The sequence below is a fragment of the Meriones unguiculatus genome, chromosome 5, assembly GCF_030254825.1.
Source record: "Meriones unguiculatus strain TT.TT164.6M chromosome 5, Bangor_MerUng_6.1, whole genome shotgun sequence".
Classification (NCBI taxonomy): domain Eukaryota; kingdom Metazoa; phylum Chordata; class Mammalia; order Rodentia; family Muridae; genus Meriones; species Meriones unguiculatus.
The window spans coordinates 119,839,706-119,864,152 of NC_083353.1; the positions used below are offsets into that span (position 1 = coordinate 119,839,706).

General features: G+C 46.4%; 1 protein-coding gene across 1 annotated transcript in view; it reads left to right on the forward strand.

Annotated features, from left to right (window-relative positions):
- Nucleotides 1–6,226: 6,226 nt before the first annotated feature.
- Nucleotides 6,227–24,447, forward strand: part of Etv6 (ETS variant transcription factor 6) — a 235,153-nt gene continuing 216,932 nt past the window's right edge. Inside the window, 1 exon segment of the mRNA XM_021641343.2 lies at nucleotides 6,227–6,802. Within this exon segment, the coding sequence (XP_021497018.2) occupies nucleotides 6,770–6,802 (33 nt within the window). The 5' untranslated portion in view covers nucleotides 6,227–6,769.

Below are 24,447 nucleotides of genomic sequence, written 5' to 3' on the forward strand. Positions count from 1 at the left end.
TAGCATACCTATTTACTGTTTCGGTTTTTTGTTTGTTTGTTTGTATGTTCAGTGTTTAGGTTGTTTTGTTCTTTGTATATTGTAAACACCAATTTTTTATGAGATGTAGAGCTGGTAAAGTTGTTTTTTTTTTTTCCTGGTCTATGTATTACCACTTGATTTGTAGCTTTGTAGCTTACTTACAGTGCAAAGCTTCTTACATTCATGACATTCTACATGTTGACTGTTAGTTCTATTTCCTGGATGACCTGGGCCTTATTTAGAAAGTCCTTATCTGTCAATTCCTTCTTCTAGAAATTTCAGAGTTTCATGTCAAACACTGAGATCTTTGATCCATTTGCAATGGATTTGTGTGTAGGATGAGAGAGAAGAATTGAGCTTCACACTTCTACCTATCAGATATACAGTTTTTCCAGCACTATTTGCTAAAGATACTGCCTTTTCTCCAGTATGTATTTTTTGGCATCTTTGTCAAAAACAAACAAACAAACAAGTGCCTGTTGGTGTGTGGACTTACATCTGTGTCCTCAGTTCTAATTCTGATCAATGTGTGAGTGTATGTGTGTGTGTTTCCCAGTAACATGCTGTGTTTACTACTATGGCTCTGTAGTATAAGACTTGAAATCAGGTACCTTACTGTCTGTTCCCTCTCTCACTAGCTACTAGAGTAGGACCACAAATGTAAAGGTCAGTGAAGGGGTGAGAGAAACTATTGGATGCACTGACTTTCAGCTAATGTCTGTAGAGAGACAAGAGAACTGATAGGGAAATTCTCACGGAATGCTTCCACTTAACAAGACTGGTAGGGATGATTGGGAGAAGGAGAGAAGAGAAATGCTTCTCTAACACAGGAAGACGAGTTAGACATCAGGCAGGGCAGAAAGATCACAAAAGCAATAATCATAGGAAAAGTCCTGATCTCACCTTCAAAAACCTGAAGGCATTGATAATAAACTAAGTGTAAAGAATATTGAATTGAAGCTGAAACCCAGGTCTAGTTCAGGTCATGGTCACTCACCTTCACTTTAGTGGCCTGATAGAAGAGGGTGTTTCTTTTGGGGGAAGAGGGGAATGTTTGGTTGATTATCTAGTCTACTTTTAGATAAAATATCTTCCATGCATCCAGAAAATATCTGCACATATACACAAAATGAGAAAATGGAACTCAGAGGTCAAGAAAGGAAGTTATCAGTAGAAGTGATAGCCAAGTTTTATAATTACATATGACAAAAGGTGCGAAAGGAGGGGCTGGGGAGATGGTTCAGTGGTTAAGAACACAGGATGCTCTTCCAGAGGTTTGGAGTTCAATTCCCATTACTTACATGTTGGTTCACAACCATCTCTAACTACAGTCCCAGGGGATCTGACCTTTTTTGGCCTCCGAAGGGCACCAGGTATTCATATGGGACACAACATACAGGTGACAAAGACCCATATACATAGCATACATTAAAAACCCTAAAAATAAAAAGAAAGAGATGGAAGCTATGTACAAATGAGATGGAGAATTTGAGAAATATCATGGGGAGTATTTAAAGAAAACAATTAAAAAAAACAATTTTATATATAAATAGTATTTAAAGAAAACACACACATATACATATTAACCAAAAGTATTAACAATTAGATAAGTTTAATAGTAAATTAGAAAAAAAAGAGAAAGAGAAAATTTGAAAATGGATAAACCGAAAAACAAACTGAAATAAAAGAAGAAAAAAGATAAACAAAACAGAGTGTTTTAGATTCATAGAATGATAGCACACATTCTAACATTTCTGTCATCAAAGTACTAAGAGAACAGAGAAAATGGGCAGACAAAGTATCCAAAGAGATAAATGAGAAATCCCTAAGGTGAGTAGTGAACTGTCAACCTGCAGTTACAGGAGCTTCAGCCTGCACCAGTCAGAATACTGAAAAGACAGCTATATTATAGCCGGAATCCTGGACCAAATCTAAAGAGACCTTTACAGCAGCCTCAGGAAAAGGCACACCACACATAGTGTGCCAAATACAAACGATTAAGTTAATTTTACCAACATAATGTTTATTTCTGCTCTGCTCATGAAAGAAAGAAAATGGGGACAACTTAGATGCATATCAACAGGTGAGTGCGCGGTGAAAATGTGGTACATATATGCAAAGGGGTCTTTTGTTTAGAGTTATCTTCATGTGTATGAGTGTTTTTGCACATTTGTAAGTGCATCATGGGCATGCATAGTGTCCATGGGTGTCAAAGGACAGTGCTGAACCCCTTGGAACTGGAGTCACAGACAGTTGTGAGCTTATCATGTGAGTGCTGGGACTTGAACCTGGGTCCCCTCTGAGAGTAGTGAGTACTCTTAACCTTCAAGCCACCTGTCCAGCCCCTATGCAGTGGAGTGTATTCAGAAGAAATAAAATAATGAAATAATAAAATTTCAGGTAAATGGATAGATCTGGAGAGCACATTAAATAAGGTGACCCAAACTCAGAAAGACAAAATTGCATGTTCTCATATATGAATCCTAGCCTGTAATGTATTTAAGTTGTTGTAAATACAGGCAAACTCTAAAAAAAACGAGACCAACAGATAGTTGGAAAATAGGTGGTGTGAAAGGATGGGAGGACAGAAAGACATGAAGGAAAAGAAGGCACAGGGGTAGGATACAGAAAGGAGCAGGGTAGTTGGGGCTGGAGGAAGTAAGGAAGAGGAAGAAACACTAAAACACACTGGATTGGGGGGAAAAATGGAGACAGGAGAAAAACAACATGTTTAAATTGCCAAGAAGGGGCCTGGAAAGGTGGCTCAGCATTTGGGAGCACTGACTGCTCTTCCAGAAGACCTGGTTTCCATTCCCAGGACCCACATGGCTCACCAGAGTTTGTAACTCCAGACCCAGGGGATCCAGTGCCCTCGTCTAGCCTCAATAGGCACTGCATGTACCTGATGCACAGACTTACATACAGGCAAAACACCCATACATATTAAAAAGAAAATATTTTTTAAAGAAATCCAAAGGGAAAAAGATCAATCAGTTTTCATGTTTATGGACAGTGAAGCTATCCTTTAAAAATGAGTGTGAAGCAAACACACACTGGGATAGACCACAGCTGATAAAGTCCATCACCAGCAGACACTGGAAAGAAAGCTTGAGGCCAAAAGGAAGTGGTATTAGATGGAAAGCCAAATCTGCATGGAATAATAATGAAAAAAAAGTGGAAAAGAGAAATACCTGCATAAATTAAAGAGGCATATTTTCACACAGTCATCATATAACAATAGTTATACATTTTCACACATCAAAATGTTGCAATGTACAGTACATTTTCTAACAGGAGAAGCAAAATATAAAACTGCAGTATCACAGATAGGAAAGGAATAGAAGGAATTGTGCAATTATTTTTTATTTGTATGTTATTAACAGAGTAACATTTTTGTTTGTTTGCTTGCTTTTGTGTTTTGAGACAGTGTCTCAACTTATTGCCCTGGCCTGGAACTCTATGTAGATCAGGCTGGCATTGAACTCATAGAGCTAGGCCTTCCTCTGTCTCCCAACACTGGGATTAGAGGCTTGATTCACCAGATCAGGCCATAGTTACTTTATTTGAAGATAAATGGTGATAATTAAAGATGTAAATTGAGGGCTGTTGAGAAGGCTCAGCAGGCACATACCTTGAAAATCTGGAGACTTGAGTTTGATGTTGGGATCTAAGAAAGGTAGGAGAGAATTAACTCTATAGAGTTGTTCTCCAGCCTCCAAAGGAACTCCACATAAGTTCGTGTGTGGCCATATTCACACACATACACAACAATAATCAATAAAGATTTTTAAAAATGCAAATTCAGATTTCCAGGACAAGACAATTTAGAAAGACAATTTAGAAAACTGGTTCTTAACCAGTGGGTTTTGGCCCCTTTAGGGATCACATATTAGAAATAGCCTGCATATCAGATATTTACATTATGGTTCGTAATAGTAGCAAAATTACAGTTATGAAGTAGCAATAACTTTATGGTTGGGGTCACCACAACATGAAGAACTATATTAAAGGGTCGCAGCATTAAGAGGTTGAGAACCACTGATATAGAGAGTGCATGGAAATATGAAAATGTCCAAAGTAACCAAAAGGAAACAGGGACTAGAGACATGAAATCCATAACACATGGACTAGATGAATGAAGTGAGTTTCTCGTATATGCTCTTCCTGGACAATGAACGGCTCTGGAAGCTTGCTTCCACTACAAACTTGATAATGTTGTGTCACGCACTCAACCCCAAACTGCAAGTTAACAGGGCTTTTAAGCAAAATGTATACTGTAGTAAAATCATTTTGACACAACTAATATCATTTCCAATATCACAAATAAAGATGAGCCGTTTCTCACACTCCCTACACTGGCGACAGTTAAAACGTTCCAGCATGACCTTGTAGCCCATGTATTTTTCCGAACTCAAACTATAGTTCCAAGAGGGTTTTAAAAAATGTCAGCAGAAATGCAAGGGATATTTCCAACATGTAAAATCCATCTGACTGCCACAACATCCATCTAATTTCAAGTGAATGTGGCTAATCTGCATGCCTCAGGGGAGCTATCATGAGAATTTGTGGAGTTCTAATAGAAAATTTAAAATGTGTTCAAAGCACTGAAACACAAGTACAATCATTCATTCGTGGCTTCCCATGAATATGTGATGTCATCTGTTTGGGTGGAAAGACACTTCAAAATTGAACCCGTATATTCCCGTTGAAATTCAGGATTAAATACGGCCGGCACGGTGATGAATGCCTCACTCAGGAGGGGAAGGCCTCAAAACAAGCCTCAAAACAAGCAAGCAAGCAAACACCCAAACCCAACAAAAATCCCCAATAAAAAGCAACAACAAAAAGCTACAAAAACACAAGAGAAAAGGTAGGTATTTGTGAGGGATAAGAATGGGTAGATGAGGGGGTTTGGTTGCTGGTGTACATATGACTAAATTCTCTGGGGAACATGACTACTAGCTGAAGAAATTGGTTGTGGTATCTGGAAGTTCCTAAAACACCCGTTCCCATTTTATCAGCAAAGGAAGCGCTTTCCCACCTCAGCCCTTCTAACAAGTGTCATTTAGAGTCTTTCGATGAGTGCGTGAGGTATTCTTTGTGAAAGTCTGAGAACGTTTTGTGACGCTAAACAGTGTACAGGGAAAAAAAAAAAAAAGTCAGAATGGCTTACTAGAGTGAGTTCCAGGCCAGTCAGGGCTACACTGGGAGACCCTGCTTCAGAACAACCCTGCTGTCTTCCCCACGCCCCAAGAAACCAGCGGGGGAACAAGAGGTGAGTCTGGAAATTCCGACTGGTCTTCAGCACGAACAGAATGCATTTTGTACACACGTGTATTTATGTTTATTTTACCGTCGAAAGACAACGTGAACGCGCATTTAGTTCCTCGTACCGTAGACCCACACATCACACCTCGTGTGTAAGAGCGGGTTAGGCTTTCAAACACTGCAGTGGGCATTTTAGGAGGTTATACAGAGCGATGAAGCGAGAGTGATCAGAACGCGGGTGCTCCGGGCGAGCGCCCCGGCCCCGGGGACCCGGGCTGCCCCTCCTCCGCGGGACCCCCGGGGGCCGTCCCCTCCGCCAATGACCGAGGCCGAGCGGCGGCCGGGGGGAGGGCTAAGACCTGCGGGAACGCGCCCTGTCAACTTTGTAGTCCCGTCACCTCCGTCGGTTGGTAGCAGCCGCCGTGGTTTTAAACGGCCGGGGGATTTCGAACCGGGGAAGGCGGGAGGTCAGGCCGAGGGGCGCCCCCACCCGACCCGGGCCCGGGCCCCGCGCGCGGCCCCGCGGCTTTGTCTCGGGCGTCGCGCCCCGCACTTCCCCGCGCGCAGCCTGTAACCCGAGCTCCCATTTCCTGGTGGATTCTCTTAAAGCGGCCGCGGCCGGCGCGCCGAACAAAGGCCATTGTCTCGCTTCCTCCTGCGGCGCCGCGTCCTTCCCGGAAGGGCCCCCTTCCCAGACCGCGCGCTCGCCGCCGCGCCCGCGCCCCGGGCTGCGCCCCGAGAAGCCCCCCGCGGCGCCGGGCCCGGCTCCCCCTCCTCCCCGCACCGCGGAGGCGCGGCCGCGGGCGCTCGCCGGGGCCCCCCGAAAGGCGTCCTCCTCGGGGCGCCCTCCCGGGGCGGCCCGCGCCCCTCCCCCGCGCGCCCTCTCCCCCCGCGGCCCGCGGTAACCCGAGCTTTCATTTCCTGGTGGCTCCTTTAAGAGGCAGAGCCCCGGTGCTGGGAATTCACGTCAGTGTCGGCCCCGAAACTCTCAAGATCAATGAGCGGGGCGCTTTCTCAGTTCTGCCTTTCGGTTTCTCTCTTCCAGGAAGGAAAACATTCGAGAGAGGGAGAGCGAGAGAGAGGGAGAGGGAGGGAGGGGGAGAGAGCGAGCCAGAGAGCGAGCGAGCGCCGCGGGAGGGCGGGGGCGGGCGCGCCGGCCGCGGGTGGGAGGAGACACGAGGACGGCCGGCTGCGCCCGGGTCGCCGCGCCGCGACCCGCACACCCCACGCCGCGCCCGCCGGCTCCCACGCCCCCGCGCCGCGCGCCCGACCCGCGCGTCCCGGGGACCACCCCCGGCCCCCCGCCCCCACCCACCCACCCATCCGCCCCCAACCTCGGGGCGGCCGCCGCGGGCGATGCTGCAAGAAACTTCTTAAATGACCGCGTCCCGCTGCTGCCCCGCCGAGCGTTTCTGGGTTGGGGAGAGGAAAGGAAAGTGGAAAAAAACTGAGAACTTCCTGATCCCTCTCGCTGTGAGACATGTCTGAGACTCCTGCTCAGTGTAGCATTAAGGTAACGATCCGGTTCCCCTCCTTCTCCCCTCCCTCCCCTCCACTCCCCCCCCTCCCCACCTGGGCGATCGGAACCCCCTCGCCCCGGGGCTGCTGGTGCAGTTGCCTAGGCTCGCGGGGGAATTGTTTGGGGCGCGAGGGAAAGAGATGCGGCTCGCTCGCAGCGGCGGCTGTACCCTTTAGCGTAACCTTGCTACACCCCTCTCCCGCCGAGTCCCTCCTGGGCTCCTGGGCCCCCCACCCCACTCTCCTTCTTGACAATGTAATGCCGCTCTCAGTTGGTAGGAGGAACCCGGGTTGCCTTCAGATCTGTAGAACACCTCCGTAATTAGTGCGCTTAAAAATGAGGAAAAAAAAAAAAAAAACCTTCTCCTTATTCCTACGCCTAACATGTGACTAAACTGTAACTTTTGTTCCCGAGGGGTGGTCTCCCTAGGGAAAAAGTTCTAGGGGCCTCACTAGGAGAGTCTCTCCGTATCTCTCTCCACTCTGGGTTCTATCACACAAGAGATTTTTGCCTTTTCTCTTCTGATTGTGATTGCAAGCTCTAGCTAGGACAGTCTTGGTGTCAGCTTTTCCTGGGCATTGCACAATGAAAAAAAAAATTAAACCAAGGTGAATAAAGTTGCTGAATAGTTGTTTTACTCTAGTGCATCTGAAAGTTGTTGAGCAATCTGAGCTTAGAAAACTCCTGTGATGCAGGGTGGAAGAGAAGTGGCTGGGCAAAATGACCTTCCCTGACAGGGCAGAGCCCGTGCTGAGAAGCTGCGGTCTCAGGGCTCCCTGGCCTGTTGTCAGTTCAGGAGCAATGTTTGCAAACAGCCCTTGCCTTGTAGGTAGTCATGCGTGCGTGTGTGTATATACCGTCTGCTTATATAGGCTATGGTGCTGTAGTTTGTTGCTTTTAAAAAGTTGCTGTGAAGTTTGCCGCCGTTGGGAGGCAGGATGATTTGTCTGTCTCCCCCAGTTGTTTTTCCCATGCTGCGGTTGATTCTGTACTTTATTTCAAGGTTCTGCCAGTCACCGGGAGGCAAGCTTTCTGCTCCCCTGTGCAGGGCTGAAGTTTCTCAAGTTTTCTTCTGGCTTGGCCTATTTATTTAATAGGTGTCCCTTGGATGGATGTTGCAGAAACAATGGGAGTTAGGAAAATCTTTGGTGTTTTGACAGCATTTCATCTAGGATCTATGTGAGGGAAAGGCATTTTGTCACACTGGTTTACTAGGTTTTTGTGATTAGAATCAGACCTTAGTGTTTTTTTTTTGTTTTTTTTTTTTTTTTTTTTTTTTTATCAGGAATGATGGTCATGGGTTTGAAGTAAGGCTGATGGGGACTCAGAAGGTGTCTTTGTTTTGAGCCTCACGGAAGAGCCCAGAGGAACTTTTGGGCTTTTGTGTTTGTGCATATCTGGGGTAGGCTTTGGCTCAATGAGTGCCTCACTAAAGAATTTAGGATACAGTGATACTTCAAAACCAGTTCCCTCTGCAATATAAATTAGATTCTTTGTTGAGTTCAGGAAAATATTGTTGTATAGATAATTGAATTTACCTCACACTTCATAACAAAAACAGAGGTAACTAAATAATAGGGTCTTAGGTCAGTAAATTATATTTGGCTCGATGGCAGTAAACCTGACAACAGAAAAATCTGGACCAACGCTAGCACAATAGCTTCGGATTGAAAATAACACATCACAGTCCGTCCTGTGACTTCTCATACCTCTTCTAATGTGCCTGCACTCCTGCTGTTGTGATGGGCTAGTGGCTGTCTGCTGGAAGCAGGGGTACCTCTGGTGAACGGCTTATTTCATGGCACCCCGATGGAAGGAAGGGCTAGCACATGGAAAGAGCCAAACCCCAACAAAACCTGTTCCCAAATGTGATACGGAAGTTGTGTGCAATTTGTGCTGCCATTTTTCCCCCCTTATTGTCTTAGGTTGTTTATTTATCTATTTATTTTTTGACTTTGGTCCTGGGAATGGAACCCAGAGCCTTGTACTGTGTGGGATAGCTGAACTCTGGTTTTGTACTGTAACATACAGCCCTTCCAAAAGATGGGTGCCTTATTTATTTTTTAGTTTATCAGTGTGTACTTTGTCATTCAAATGTGTTTATTATTCTTCCCCACCTATGTGAGTAACATTTTTGTTTTGGATTGTTATTGGTGGAGCTGGTCTGTGAATGATTTTAGGCGTGTGTGCGTGAAGACTCTCTCCATGGAGTTGCTTGAGTTTTTCATGTCCCATAATAGGCCGTGGAGATCGCGGACCAGGATTAGTTCAGGTCATCTGAAAAATGTGTGTGCTTCGTTTAGTTCTTGGGATGTGGTGCAGTGACGGCGGGAGAGAAAAAAGTGTTTTCCAGCAAGCCCCAAGCAAGTTGCCTGCTTCTCAGGATTTACTTAAGCCCAGTAACGGACAAACTTTTCCTTGGAGTGCAAGTGAGCATCTGAAGGATGAGCTGAGGCTATGCTGTGCTAAGGGCAGGAAGGCTGAGGAGAGAGAGGTTTCTCTCCTGCTGAAACCTTCCCTATCTGCTCTCCTGCAGCACAAACAGCTGGTCAGTGGGCAGTAAATTCCTCAGCAGCTGGTGAGATGGAGGCCACAGGAGCCTGGCCAGAGGCAGCCACGGGGGGGGGGGGGGGGGGGGGGGGGAAGTACTTTGTTTACTTTTGAGCCCTGTCTGTTGTGCTAGGAAAGACCAGAGTCAGATTTGGGTGGAGTTTCCAAGGTGAAAGTTTCTGAATTGGTCAATCAGTGACACCTCTGTAAAGATCAGTTGAGTGCGAGGTGGCTGGAGAAGGGCCTTGTGTGTCTTTGCACTTAGGCAGGGCTTTCCTTTACCTAGAGGAGTTAATGTCAGACATTTTTACGGTAGAAGAGAGAAGCTTCCCCCCACGAGGCCTGGGGTCAGCCAGAGTAACACGGAGCCTTGTTTATTCTCTGTAACAGCCCTTCTGTAAGTGCTGTGGCATTCTGCTCAGTTCCTCACTGCTTAGCGTTGGCTGATCATCTCTGTAGAAGAAATCAGATTTATTCCCCCCCAGAAGATTGGGCTAGCCACAGGACAAAGGAGAATCGTCTGGCTTTTCCAGCATCAGCCCTCACTTCAAGTCACTGTTCAGTCTTAAATTCATCCAAGTTACAGCAAAAAGTGGTTGTGGCCCAGCGGACACAGGCCTTTTGCAAGGCTTGGCACAGACCTTACCTTGACTGAGGTGATCCCGCACATAAAAAGCTAGTGGCATGATGACCCAAGGCCCTTCTTTTCTTGTTTTCCTTAACAGGTCACATTTATTGATAGAATGAAATTCTAATAAAAAAATGTTTTTGGGGGAGACTGTCTATACTCCTTTGGGTTAGCAAGGGTGATTTTGGTACCATAGTTTCTCATCTGGTAGCTGGTACAGGATCATTTCTGTCATGTTTGCTGAGTCCAGGTGAGGTAAGGAGGAGGTGAGTAGCCCTTCCTCCCTGCTCACAAGTCACACCTCATTTAATAAGGTTCCCCTACTGCCTCTGCCTGGTGTCTGTCCAAACCTTAGAAGGATTTTGATATAGCCAATAATAATCTTTGGTTATTTTGATAAATGTCAGGAACTGCTTCTGGGTCTGAGCAAAAGAAAGGAATTGGGGTGAGACTGGTGGTTCACCCCTGTAATCCCTTCATTTGGGAGACTGTGGAAGGAGGATTAGGAATTCGGTTAGGAGTTCAAAGTCATTGTTGGCTACACAGTAGGTTTGTAGGCCAGCCTGGACTATGTGAGACCTTGTCTTAAAATTAAATAGGTAAATAAATGAGGAGCGATTGAGTAGGCAAACGAAAAGGCTTGCGGGATCCTCATAAAGGCTTAGGTGGACCAGCAGCTGGTAGGATTCCCCATTTCTCTGACAGAAGCATCAGAGAACTTTCAGCTATTTAGAGTTGAGTCAGACTTCAGATATCTTAGCCAGACCCTGGGCCACACACTTCTTTTTTCACTGTTGGGTCCCAAGAACCAAGTGGTTGCTTTCGCCCATGAGTGACCGAACCCCAGTAGAACACAGGCCTCCAGGGTCTCAGGCCGCCACATCACATTCTCAAGGTTCACGGTGTGTCTATAAAAGGCCAAGGTAATCTGATACAATAGGCTCTGCTCTCTGGCACTTCCTAGTGCGGTCCATTTTAATCACAAGCCAGCTGGTCTGAGGGCACGGAGCTATGTGCTGTGGAAGGGGGTGTGTGTGGGAGCGGTGGGCTGCGGGGGTCTAGTCAGGTGTGAGAAGAGGAAGTGGTAGGAGGTAGGGATGAGGGAAGAAAGGCCTGCTGCTGCACCACCGTTTGCAGATGTTAGGACAGTGTGTGAGAGTCTGGCAGTTGCACTGTTGGCTGAGCTCACTGCTACCTGCTGTCACATCACCTCACGATAAATCCATGGCAGAGCCACAGGCTTCTTCACCCAGAGTCAGCTAGACCTGTTTGTACCTTCACATCCATGTAGTGTTTAAGAATACGGAAGCTGATCCTAGAGTACCTCTGGAAAGGAGAGGTAAAGCAAGGGAAATTTCTCAGCTGTGAGCACAGACACAGAACTAAGACTTGCTCTCAGACACGCAGCGAGGGCGGGGGTGGCTGGGAGTTACTTGTAGAGCAATTTCATTTTATTCTGGTTTTCAAAGGTTGTGCTTTGGTGTGGCTCCCCCACTTGGGGGATGTCTATATCACAGGAGCCCAGTTGGAGAGTGTGGGGCATAATATTGGACGTACTTTTCTCCTTGAGTTTCGCTTTAGAAGAACAGCACCGTGACTTGGTCCCGGGCACAGTCCGTCATTGCTGTATCGTTCCAGTAGAGTTAAGGAAGCAATATCTGTGTATTTATTGAATGAAGTGTGACTTTCTTCAGTGTTCCCACGCCAACAGGAGCCCAGCTTGAAGACTGTTCATCGCCAAACCTAGTATTTGGGGAAGAGAAAGGCTAGACTAAATTAAGGAGACGTTAGAATTACAGCCTATAAAAAAAGCAAACACATTTTATTGATTTTTCTGTACATTCAGGGACCAGGCTAATAAAATAGCATTTACTGGGACATCTCAGAAAGAGCCCCCCATGAATGGCAGGAATGACTTGTGTTCCCTACCAGTGACTGTAGGAAGGAGTGCAACCATGTGCTTGAAACTGGTTCTTTGGTGTGGAAATATCACCGCAAATCTATCATTTGCTCTGTTAATTCTCTGGGTCACCCTTTCATCTTTGACAGTGAGAATATGCACCGCAGCCAGGTCTGGTCCCAGGGATTTCCAGTTCTTCTTGCAGAGGGAAGAAGGCGTTTTACTGTGTTGTATGGATGCCCCATGTTGATTGAGCTAACTGTGCGTCGGCTCATTGCCCGTGTTTACAGAAACTGCAGAACTCGTGCAAAAATTTGGGGAACTTTATAAATTCTTTGTTATTAGAAATGCTTCATTTCTATTTTAGTGGTCATCTCTCCTAAGACAGCCAGTTCAGGTTTAAAACCCTGTAGGGATTTTTCCTGTTTCTTCCTCCTCCTCCTCCTTTTTTTTTTTTTTTTTTTTGCCTTGAGGCTTCCTTCATCATCACCACCATCACTGGTTGCATACTAATGAGTGCTGTCCTGGAGTGTTAAGCTTAATGACCTCATTCCCTCCTCACAGTCTCTCCTGGAGGCAGTTTTCCTCCCCACTCTACAAACATGGAAGCCAGAGAGGTTAAGTGATGGTCTCAGATCGCTCGGACTTGTATGCCTAGTGGCAGTACAAGGCTGAGACACTAGATCATCGGTCTGTAGTTCCCATGACTGTTGTGAGTTATAGCCATCTCCAGGAAGCAGCGTAGGAAACTGAGGAGTGACAGAGCTATGGGTCATCACCATAGCTGAGGTGAGAGGCAGGGGTGGAGCCAGCGGAGGTCTTGTGTTCCCTCTGCTTGTTCACTGTCATTATCCGTCAGGGCTAGCCAGGTGCTCACTCCCAGCCAATGACCTCTGGATGAATGTTCAGAGGATCCATTTAAACACACACACACACACACACACACACACACACACAAACTCTAGTGATGTGTTATCTGTCGTGGCTCCATTTTTGACCCCCATGCTTTTTACTCAGAAATCTATTTTTTTTTTTATCCTGTTTTGTTCTTATTTCCCCCACTGTCTAATAGTTTCTTCATTAAGTGTTTGGTAATTTGAGGTTGTGTCCCCAGCCTGCCCAGTCTCAGGGCCAAACACCTTTACTGGCAGTACTCCATCCTTCCCCCTGTATTATTATTATTATTATTATTATTATTTTAAAAGCTTTTTATTATTATTTTTTAAAAGCTTTTTTGCCCAGTTCAGGAACGTCCTCCCCACCCCAAAGTGTCCCACGTGTAAATCATTAACATTTTGTGATTTCTGAGACTCTATTTGAGATATTTTTAGATATTCCATCATTTTCCATGTCTACCTGAGAAATAATATTCTTTTCTCTTGTGTGAGTCATAATTTATTTGAATGAAGAGAGACATTTGGTCACATGACTTCATAAATTTCTGTTCTGTTGTCTTTGTTTTGCCTTTGTTTTTGTTTTTGGTTTGTTTTGTTTTCCGATAACCCTCTCTACCCACAACCTGGCATTGGGGATTGAACACAGGCTCTCATATGCTAAGCAAGCAACAGCTCTACTTTTGAGCTATTTCTGTACTCAAATTTTTGTATCCAAACAACTTTAATAAATAGGGGAGGAAAATTCATACTTCCATCAGCCGAGACTTAGCAGAACCCCAGAGCCCCGCAGAAGCAGCAGGGATGGGTGCAGATGTGAGGTGACATGGTGCCGGTGACGCGAGGACGTGAAGGGCAAATGACCCAGACTTCTCATGAGGCAGGTGAGGAAACTGAGTCTCATCGCTTGTCCCAAATCCAATAACTGATTGTGCCAAGCCACAATTGGAATTGTGTATTTTGTCCCAGGTACCTGTCCCTATCACTCCTGGGTGGAGTAGAAGCTATAAGATCAGACAGGACCTCAGAGAGTATTGTGTCCCCTTTATAAGGCATATATAGGACTAACCCCTTTCCCCTGCCACTGGGGCACCACTGAACGGCAGGTGATAGTACTAGCCATCACTTCCAAGTTAAGTCACTTGATTTAAGGAGTGAAGAGAGGATGAAATATATTTTGGAAAGATACCCAAGGAAAAAGGTTGGCATAAAAATAATGTTGATTTTTAAAAGGCCAAGCTTTCTGTATATGGATGGATGATTTATGAGAACACTCCCAAAGGAAGATATGAAAGAACAGGCTCTTGAGGATTTATGTACTCTGTCAGGGGATTTTTCTCTTTGTATGTGGGAGTCAGACATAGGGAAACGACCTCATTTCCTGAATGACCCAAAAAGGACACGTTGCCCTGCTGGGCTGGTGTGAGTTCTGTCAGCAAGTGTGTGTAGGGAGATGCCACCGAATCCTCCCATTTGCCCCTGAATGTAGCTTTAGTTTTGAGTTTTGGTCCCTTGTTTGGTTCTTCCCTGTGAGGTTGTCTCCCCTTAAGGGTATTTTCAGTTGTTGGCAAGAGGGCTCTGTTCACTGCAGAGTGCTCCCCGGAGGAGTGCAGACGTATAGCCCACGGACCTGTGAGACCTGGTCCTGACCCGAACTTGTTCGTGTTGCTTAATCATGAACTTCCTAACTCACCTCAGTGACGATATGACTGCACGGTCCTTACAGTCGGCCAGTGTAAGTCGCGGACACCAGTGCCTTATGCTGTTAAGAAAAGGGAGTTCTCCCTCTCATATTGCCCACAATGTGTGAATGTAGCAGGGGCTCGGGGTTTCAATACCAACCTTTTAACAGTGGAGGACTCAGGCGCCAGAGATGTTCAGGGCGCTGTGAGAGTGATAGAGCCGCCTGAAGGAAGATCCAGGCCGTTCAAGTTGGCTGACTCCCAGCGTAGTGCTCTTGCCACAAAGCCACCGAGTTTCTCACTGGACTGGCGTCACTCCGTTATTGCTCAGAAAAGCTTTTTTTTAAAGCTTTAATTGAGCACAAGCCTTGACAACAGCAGAGACGAGCCAACTGCAATTATGTGACAATACCAAATGCCTTTCGTGTCTTACAGCAGAGTTTTGAGGGAAGTAGCTGGTGTAGCTCTGAATAAGTTTCCAGAGATGAAAGAAAACAGGGAAAAACAAAACAAAACAAAAAAACCTCTGGAAGTCTTGTGCACTGCCTTGGCTGAGGCCGTTCCTCAGCGCTCAGCTATCAGCGCAGGTTCGTGGGGTTGCCTGTTCGCACGGTTGCCTGTCACTCGCACCTGGCGGGGAGACTTGAAAAGCACCCATTCCTCAGTCGGCCTTTGTTTCCCAGGCGGTTCCCTGTCCGTCTGACCACAGAGCAGACACTGTATTGTGGGGTGGTGAAGTCCCAGCTTCATGAATTGGGAGTAGATGGCCCTCCGTGGAATCTTGATTCTACAGAGGAGTTTTAAAAAGCCAGATTTGTTACATGGAGGCACGAGGGGGTTTTTATGCTTTTGGTAGCTGTTAAGGAAGTGAAGTGCCTCTTCGCAGTAGTGGTTATGCTTTTTGCTGTGGACTTAAAATTCCACCGTGAATATTCCTTGTCATATACAAGTACAGACTAGAAATTGACTTGCTCGCTCCCCCCGCCCCCGTTTTTTTCCCCAGTGGTGGCCTTGTGCAAGCTCTACCCCTGAGCCACGTACCCAGTCAGAAATGACCTTTTAGAAAACTAGATTGTATAAATGTTATTTATTGTTTGTTTTTGTTACTAACATTAATTATATGTAATGGGTTTAATTATGACATTTTTCATGCATGCACATAATGTATTTTGGGACATACCTCTCCTTACCTTTTCTGTCCCCCTTCTACTCATCATCTGTCCCTTCTCAACCAATCCTCTTTTTGCTTTCATTATCTTTTTATTTTTTTATTTTTTATTTTTTCCTTCTTGAGAACCCAGTGAGTTTCATTAGGGTTGCTTCCAGGAGCAGGATGAGGGCTTGTTTATAGGAGCCACCAGCACCGTAGCAGTGCCCGTACGAAAATGCCCTTTTTGAGGAATTGACTTCCACCCTGTGAAACAATGAGCGCACTGTCAGACTGTGAAGAAAGAGGGCTAGGTGGACTAAGCCGTCCTTTCCTGCCCTCCCAGGAGCCACCAGCAGAAGTTGGTGGTTTTTCTTGTCAGCTGCCCTGTCCTGTCTGGGCTGTGGCCGACTACAGTGTTTGTTCCGAAGAATTACCTGTGTAGCTAAGTCAGTGATCCTTGCTTCATGTATGTCTCCTGCATGTGGGGAGGCTGACTTTTACATATTTCCTGGAAGAGATGAGCGGCTGATAAAAATCAGTGTTACAATTAAAAAACCAAACCAAACCTAAAACAAAACAAAACAAAACAAAACAAAACAAAAAAAAAAAAAAAAACACCAACCAAACCCCAAACCCCAGAGAACAGACTGTCTCTAAAGTTCTCAAGTTCCTCCGAAGAGTCCGCCTTGCTCCCTGGTGAAAGTGTATGTCTAGATGTGGCCACTGAGGATCTGACACTGTGAACAAGGAAAGATGAGGGTGCAGGCCTGCTCACTTCAGTGCACCTGTGGCTTGAAGGTAGGTCCTGGGTCCCCAGTAATAAATTAAGATTATGGTCAAAGGGCAATTTAGGTACAGCATTTGCCCATGTGTGTGTGTCTGTGTCACTGGGTTTGATCCCCAGCACCAAAATAATAGGTAGGTAGGTAGGTAGGTAGATAGATAGATAGATAGATAGATAGATAAAAGAAAAAGGCAACTTCATCATTATTTATAATCGTCTCAAGCATCATGGTTGATACATGGAAAGATCTCCAAAGGGTAGGACAAGATGAAATAGGATGGGAGCTTTATAAAAGGGGAGGCTGGGGTTTGGTAAGCTCTTCCCTTGACCGCGCTGAAGAACTCAGGCTAGGGAGAGAGACCTCTCTCGATGCTTCCTGTTGTCTTTGCCGGATAGCCCAGTCAGGTACTGCAGTATATGCTGGCTCACTGTGGGTTCTGACAGACTGCTTCCATGCCTTGATTTGTGATCACAGACTGGGCACTCTGGGTACAGAAGTGAATTTTTTCTTTGGGCCTCATCATGTGCTCCTGCTTTGGGGCTGCTCTGGCTGGTTTTAGAAACAAGGAAACTCAGAAGGAATGGACTTCTGATGCATTTTGTAGTGGCTGTCTCCTTTTGATGGGGTCTGGGAGACGTAGAAATGATGTCATGATCCGTTTGATTGGTTCTTTGAGAAGCTGTTGAGATCCGAGCGTCTCCTGACTTAATGGCCAGTGATGAAGGGACATCAAGTCAGGGGTCACATGACACCTTTTTCTCTCTCTTGGTTTCATTCAGCAAAGCGTGTGTGGTGGAGCATGCCTTTAATTCTAGGATTTAGGAGGCAAGAGGCAGGTGGATTTCTGAGTTGGAGGGCAGTGTCTATATAATGAGACCCCGTCTTTTTTTGGAGTGGGGGTGGGGGGTAGGGGTAGAGTCTGAGTAAGTTGGACAAATTCCCTAATCTGGGTAAGTCTCCCTTCCTAAAAGCTTTTAAGACCCGAATGACCTGACTGGCTGAGTCCACCTCAGATCTCTGAGGAAGGCCAGCTCCACTTGCCTCTGCCGTCTAGTCCTTTCCGGAGTCTGCTGACTCTCATTTTTCCGGATGAGGTGGGGGCTAGATCCCGAACCAGTGGGAATGGTCAGATGTCCCCTCCCAGAATGGAGTTTCCTGTCTGAACTTCACCTTCTGCTTTATTGTGGCCCCTGAGCTTTGTGGTTGGGCCTGGCTGTGCACACCTGTCTGCAGGCAGAGGTGAGCTGTAGGTCAGACAGCTTGGGAACACCGTGGGCTGCAGCAGGAGGCTTGGTGGGCATGAGAACACCAGTGGCCTCTCGTCTTTTCAGCATTCTCTCACAGTGTCTCTGTCTCTCTCCCAGAGTGGCAGGAAGAGGGGCAGAGGTGTGTATATCCAGCAGGGTCACGCCTTCCCGTGCGTCCACACCTTTCCTGATAAGTGCACTTCCCTAAGCTACCGTGTTAATTATCTTCTCAGTTCTGTGACAGGGAACGAAGGAAGGAAGGGCGTGTCTATTCAGGCTCACATTGAGAATTCAGTCCCTTACAGCAGGAATGCAGGGTAGCTGATGTCATTGTCTTAGTGGCCAGGAAGCAGAGAGATGAACGCCGGTGATCAGCTTTCTCCTTTGTGTTCAGTCTGAGACCCCAGCCCTTGGGATGGTTTCACCCGTGTTCAGGGTTCCCTCTTCGCTTAACCTTCCCTGAAAACACCCTCATATCTGCCCCCAAAGATGTATGTCCGTGGGTGATCCTATGGCCAGTCAAGGCGATGGTGAAGGTTAGGCCTCACAGTGACCTTCCTTTAGAAAAAGAACATAGAGGATGCTGTGCTGCGTGCAAGCCTTTAATCCCAGGACTTGGGGGGCAGAGGTAGGAAAATTTTGGTGAGTTTGAAGCCAGTGTCTACCTAGTGTCTACCTACCCTGGCCAACCAGGGCTACATATTGAGATGCTTTCTCAAAGAAGTTATCAACCAAAGCATCAACACTAGCACACTCACAATTGACAGTTTGTTCTGTTGGGGAGATGTATGAGACAAGGCCTGAAAGGGGGAGAAAAACTCCTTAAAAATACAAGGAGGTAAGGCAAAGAGCCTGGTAGTAAAGGGAAGGACCTTGTCTTACTTAGCAAAGGTCCCAAAGAGGTGAGCTCAGCAGAGCAAGCCCCTGCGAACATTTGCCGGCTCTTCTGAGAACTTGTCTGTCTTGAGAAGCTTGGTAAAAATGGTCAGGCACAGTTTCTCTGAGGGGAATGCCAGTGTGCGCGTTTGTGGTTAGCCAGCATGTTAAGCAGTCTGATTTAAGGGAAAGATGGTCTCTCTGTGTTTTCGTTTTAGCTGTTAAATGGCTTACTGTGGAGGAGGTGTAGATGGACACAGTCCTCTAGCCTCTCATTGCCTTAGATCTGGGTTATAGGTGAAAGTGAGTTCACAAAGTAGCCTATTTCTTTTTAACACATTTTAAGTTATATTTTTATTTCCTGCGTGTGCGTACGAATGTCGAGGCATGCATGTGAAGGTCAGAGGACAGCTTCCGGGACTTGGTTCCTTCTTCCTACCAGATGTGGATCTCAGGGCTGGAGCTCAGGAGGTCAGGCCTGACGGCAAGTGCCTTTACCCACAGTTCTTACCAGCCCCAGCCTGTTTCTTAGGGGCCTTTTAGAATGGTTTTGCAGAACCCTATTTGGGGAAATACACACATGCACGGATTGCCAGGCACTGTGAGATTGTCAGAAAAAAAATGGTTCCATAGCTCTTGTCCCTAAATGGATGCCTGTGAGTCTTAGCATTTCACAGTGGTAGGCTCTCCCCTCACCCCTGGTTAATTTTGTTAAGTTGACACCAACTAGAATCATTTTGGAAGAGGGAACCTTGATTGAAGAATTACCCCCATCAGACTGGCCTCTGGGCATGTCAATAGGGCATTTTCTCGGCAGGGCCACTGTGGGTGGTACTACCCTTGGGCAGATGTCCTGGGTTGTATAAGAAAGCAAACTGAGCAAGACCTGTGGAGCAAGACAGTAAGCAGCTCGCCTCCACGGCTTCTGCTTCAGTTGCTGCCTTCAGGTTCCTGTTTTGAGTTCTTGTCCTGACTTCATGATGGGCTGTGACACGGAAGCAGAAACAAACTGTTTTCCTCCTCAAGTTACTTTTGGTCGATGTTTTATCATACCATCAGAGAAGCAAACCAGGAGACACTCCTTAATCTTTTTGGGAGTCAAGCGTTGACAAGATGATGGGGTAGTTCTCACTACCCTCTGGGCAAAGATGAGGCAAGCGTGAGTCGGGGTCTTGGGCTGTTGACACGCCTGGCATTTAATTTGCTTCCCTTTTACTACTTGTGTGGAGGTGAATCTCTTAGCTGGTCCTAGGGCACAGACCCTGCGCTTTGGGGGAAATGTGCAATTTCAGGCTCACTTCTTGCCTGCACCCATGTAAGCATTGAAAGCCTCATAAAGTGCCCTGGAAGATGTCTCCACTCTCCCCCGTCTATCAAGCAGATCTTTAGGTCAGGTGACGGTCCCCAGGGGAAGCCGTGGACGGGTGAGGCTTAAGAACCAACGCTGGACGTTAGAATTAGCATGCTCCAGGGAGCACCGTGTGAGCCTAGCTGACACAATGCCTTTCTGTGCTGCTTTTAGCTTTAATCAGGGCTATATGGTATAGCTTGTGATTTCTTGGGCATCATTCTGCTCCCCCTCCCCACAGGAGTTTATTCTTGTGACTCGGTTTGCATATATGTACATGTATTGCATGTTCATAGGATCGTGAGTTATAGAAATTATAGTGTAGTCTGCTTTTTAGCATAGAGAGGAAAAGATTGCACAAACCCCAGCTTTGTTGTAGCAAAGAAACCTTACATATAGTTGTAAAATATATCTCCTTGGAGGGCTGGCTTTGTGATGGGCTATAAACGGATTGTTAAACAGCAAGCTGAGGGGCTGTTAGCAAGCTGTCTCTAAGAGCATCTCCCTGGTCTAGTCTGAAAAGGTAATGTGTATATATTGCGGTGATGAAATAGTTTGCCTGTGGTGTTTATATGTTGATTGTGTGTGTGTGTGTGTATGCTCAGTGGTGAACAGCCCGAGAAGATAATTTTAAAATATTGTTTGTTCCTGTGTTAGTATTTTCGTTCTGAACTGGACAGTGTTTAAATCCTGTCTTGCCTTTTTAAGAAGCTGGCTTAAACGAACAGGTGTTTGGTCAGCTACAGGGAATGAATCAACTCTACTTCAAAAAGCTCCGGTATGTTTTATAACAGCCTCATATATAATAACCGCTTTAAAGATCCGTGCAGTAGAATGCCAGGGTAACAGGCAGATTGCCTCCTCATCCGCAGACAAGCATTTGAACTCACAAGTGCTGCGAGGCAGGGTTCCCACTGTGCCATCTATTCTTACTTGAACCTCTCCTCACACTCAGGTGACCCGGCTGAGAGTGGGTCTGTGCAGATGCCTGCTGCCATTGGGTCTAGAGTGGAAGAGTTCTTTCTTGTTACTAGGATGCTTCTAGTACGAGGATAACAGCTGCTGTGTTAGGAAACAGGTGTCTCTTCTAATCCTCTGACTGGATCAGCTTGCTACCCTGGCAGTGTCTTATTATTACTGTTTTTATTTATTTATTTATTTATTTTTCTCTCCCACGTAAGCCAGCTCCTGCCAGGAGGTGCTGGTGAACGGGAGGAGTGCCAGAGGACATGGCAGCTTTTCTTGGGAGAGGTTTCAGTTAGTAGAATCTGCTAACCAGTCATGTCATAAAGCGAAGGCTGAAAAAAAGTCATTTGGAATAGAAATCACAGGGGAGAAGGATAGTAAATGGATGGTGCTGCCAGGTCAGCTCTCTGTTCTTCAAAGGCCAGTGTAAGGCCAACAACGCTACAGAAGTGAATATGGCTCTTCTCTCATCTCTGGCCTGTGGATAGGCTTAACCACTGTTGCTGCTTTGTTGTTGTTGTTTTGAGACTGGGTCTCCATTAGTACAGGCTAGCTTTGAACTTGCTATGTATTTAGCTCCAGGCTGGTCTCAGACTCATAACCCTCCTCATTCAGCCTTCAGACTGCAAAGATGACAGGTGTGCACCACCATGTCTTGCTGAACTGTTGCTTTGTAAGGTTTTCAGATCCAAAGCTTTAAGATGGCTGTTGTGCTGTGTTTTCTGGTCAGCAGGGCAATCTCGTTCTATGTGGTATACCTCATGTCCCTACCCTGTTGTTGCTGGCTTCCTTCTGGTACTGAGTCATCTTGCTTTCTTTTCCCCCTGTCTCCACTTCTGGACCCTGTCTTAGTTAGGGTCATGTTATAGGAGATTTTTTTTTTCTCCCTCCCTTAGCTCGAAGGATAATGACTCACGAGACTCAATTATCATTTTACAGATACCTCGACCATATAGGTAGGCTCTTCTCTAACTAGCTCATAACTTAAAATAACCCATTATTATGATATACGTTCTGCCATGTGGCTGGTTACCTGAGCTCAGGCATTATGTATCTGTTCTCCTCACATCTTGTTCCCTGAATCTTGCTTGCCTGTCTATCCCAGAATTCTTTCTTCTACTGGATGACCCACCTATTTCCTGCCTCTGCAATAGGCTGTAGGTTTTTTTTTGTTTGTTTGTTTCTTTTAATTGACAATGTTGCATCCATACAACACACAAGAGATTCCTTTTACAGGGTTACTGCTGCTCTGATGAAACACAATGACCAGGTTTTGGGAGGGGAGGGTTTTTTCTGCTTATACTTCCACATCACTGTTCATCTTTGAAGGAGCTCAAACAAGGCAGGAAGCTGAAGTCAGGAGCTGATGCAGAGGCCGTGGAAGGTGCTGCTTACTGGCTTGCTTGGCTCACTTTCTCACAGAACTCAGGACCATTCCAGGAATGGCATCACCCATAATGGGCTAGGCTCTCCCCAGGAATCACTACTTAAGAAAATGCCCTATAGGCTTGCCTACAGTTGAATCTTAGGGAAGCTTTTTCTTAATTGAGGTTCCCTTGTCTCAGATAACTTTAGATGTGTCAAGTTGACATAAAAGTAGCCAGCACATCCCCTCCCCCGCCTTTTTTAATGAGAGAGTCTTGTACACTCTCCCATTCTGTTTTGGCCTCAGCCTCAGTATGTAGTCAAAGCTGGCCCCAAACTCCTGATTCTTCTGCAGCCACCTCCCAAATGGTAGGGTCTCAAGGGGATGTCACCGTTCCTGGCTCTGGACTGACTCCTTGCAGCTCACTGCTGTGTCATGCGAAGTCCCTGACAGTCTGCTTTCTAATATCATCTTCATCTCCCCTTTGACAGTTCAGCCCACTCAGGCAGTACTGCGCTTGTCCCAGACCATATGCTGAACTTTCACGTCTGGAATATTCCCCCCATCCTCTTTCTCCCTGGCAGCCTTCTTGTTATCCGAAGCCTGTTTTTTAAAGCCTTCTCTGTGGTTGCCAGGCACGGCATTCCCACAACTCATTGAACTTGCCTTTGTGATTGGCAATGATCCGGCTATAGATGACTGGCTTATTATTCTCGCTGGTCTGAAAGCCCACACTGGGCAGGAATCTAATGGACTCATTTTTTTTATATTTTCAGTTTCCAATACAGTGCCTTTCTGAGAGGCAGGATAAGGTATATTGAATCAAATAATTTTTGGGTGGATGTGGAGGGCGCAGCGTCTCCTATAGACTAGGCTGGCCACACACTAACCATATAGTAAAGATGACTTTAGACTTAGATAGTCCTCTTGTTTCCACATAACAAAATCTGGGATTATAGGTGTGTGCCAACTCACCCCCAGCAGGTTGGGGGTTGAAACCAGGGCTTTATGCATGCTGGGCAGAAAGCTGTTCTCTTAACTAAGCTATATATCCCTGGTCTTGAATTAGATTATTTAGCTTCTATTAGGTGGATCCTGGGCTTTGCGATGTGGAACATGAAGTCTGCACTGTTGACATCCCAAGGAAGTTCTCCTTGAGGATAGTGGAAGGAAACAATAAGGACTTCTGCTCGGAAGCCCCGTGGAAGACCACAGGGCGAGCAAAACATACCCCCAGCCCCGGGGTACACAACAAACGTGCGTATCCACTCGGACTTTCTCTCCCAGGGGAGCTTGCCACCTGTTCCTCCAGCTTGTTCCCTCACTAGCTGGTCAGCAGGAATAACCTGGGAACAGCACAGCTTCTGGAACCTTCTGTGAAGTTTGTGTTTGCCTTTTGAAGTAGAGTATGGCACTGTCCCTGCTCCTGGGTGGGCTCTCCCCAGCTTTCTCTGGAGCCCGTGTTTCCTTTCGCGCTGACATCAGTACGGAGGGAAGAGGGTCTTTGTCAATCTCAGTTTCATGGCGTTGCCTCAGGGACAGACCAGTGAGTGACTCAGGTACCACTGCGCTGGGGAAGTATCCTTGTCGTATCCTTGTGGCAGGCAGCCTCAACATTTCTTTCTGCAAAGGGCGACACTGCAGTGTTTTCTCATAGAGCAGATTCTCTGGTGTCTTAGGGTTTCTTGTCTGCTCAGTACGATTTCACACAAGCGAAGCTGACCAAATGGAAGCAGATCCAAGAGACCCCTGCACCTTCCACACAAGCCCAGAAACACTCATCTTTGCTCCTTTTCTTGTTGCCATTGATTGATGGATGGCTGGGAAACAGACCATTAAGCTGTGGGAGATGGTCCAACTTCCTGCACCCAACCAGACCCCAGCACAGATCCTTGTGTAGTCCCTGCCCGCTCAAACAGTGCCAGTGTTTCCTGATCACCTGCCAGGGACTCTCTCCCAGACTCCCACTGCAGCTGCCTGCTGGCCCTGCTGCCCTTGACCTCACCTTGCCTGCAGGTGAGTAGGTCCCCACACTGCTTTTCTTCATCCCTTTGCTCAGGGAGTCTGGATCTTCTTGTCTCTCTCACATAGATTCAAAAGAGGTTCATGCACCCAGTCAGTTGGTACAACATGTCTTTTGACCACCATGAGAGTAAAAAAATTCTAGACCCACGCGCAAAAGTGAAAGTGCGTGCTTCTGAGGTAGGGGGTGGCTACCAGGGGCTGGTGGACACTGTCCTTGTACCCT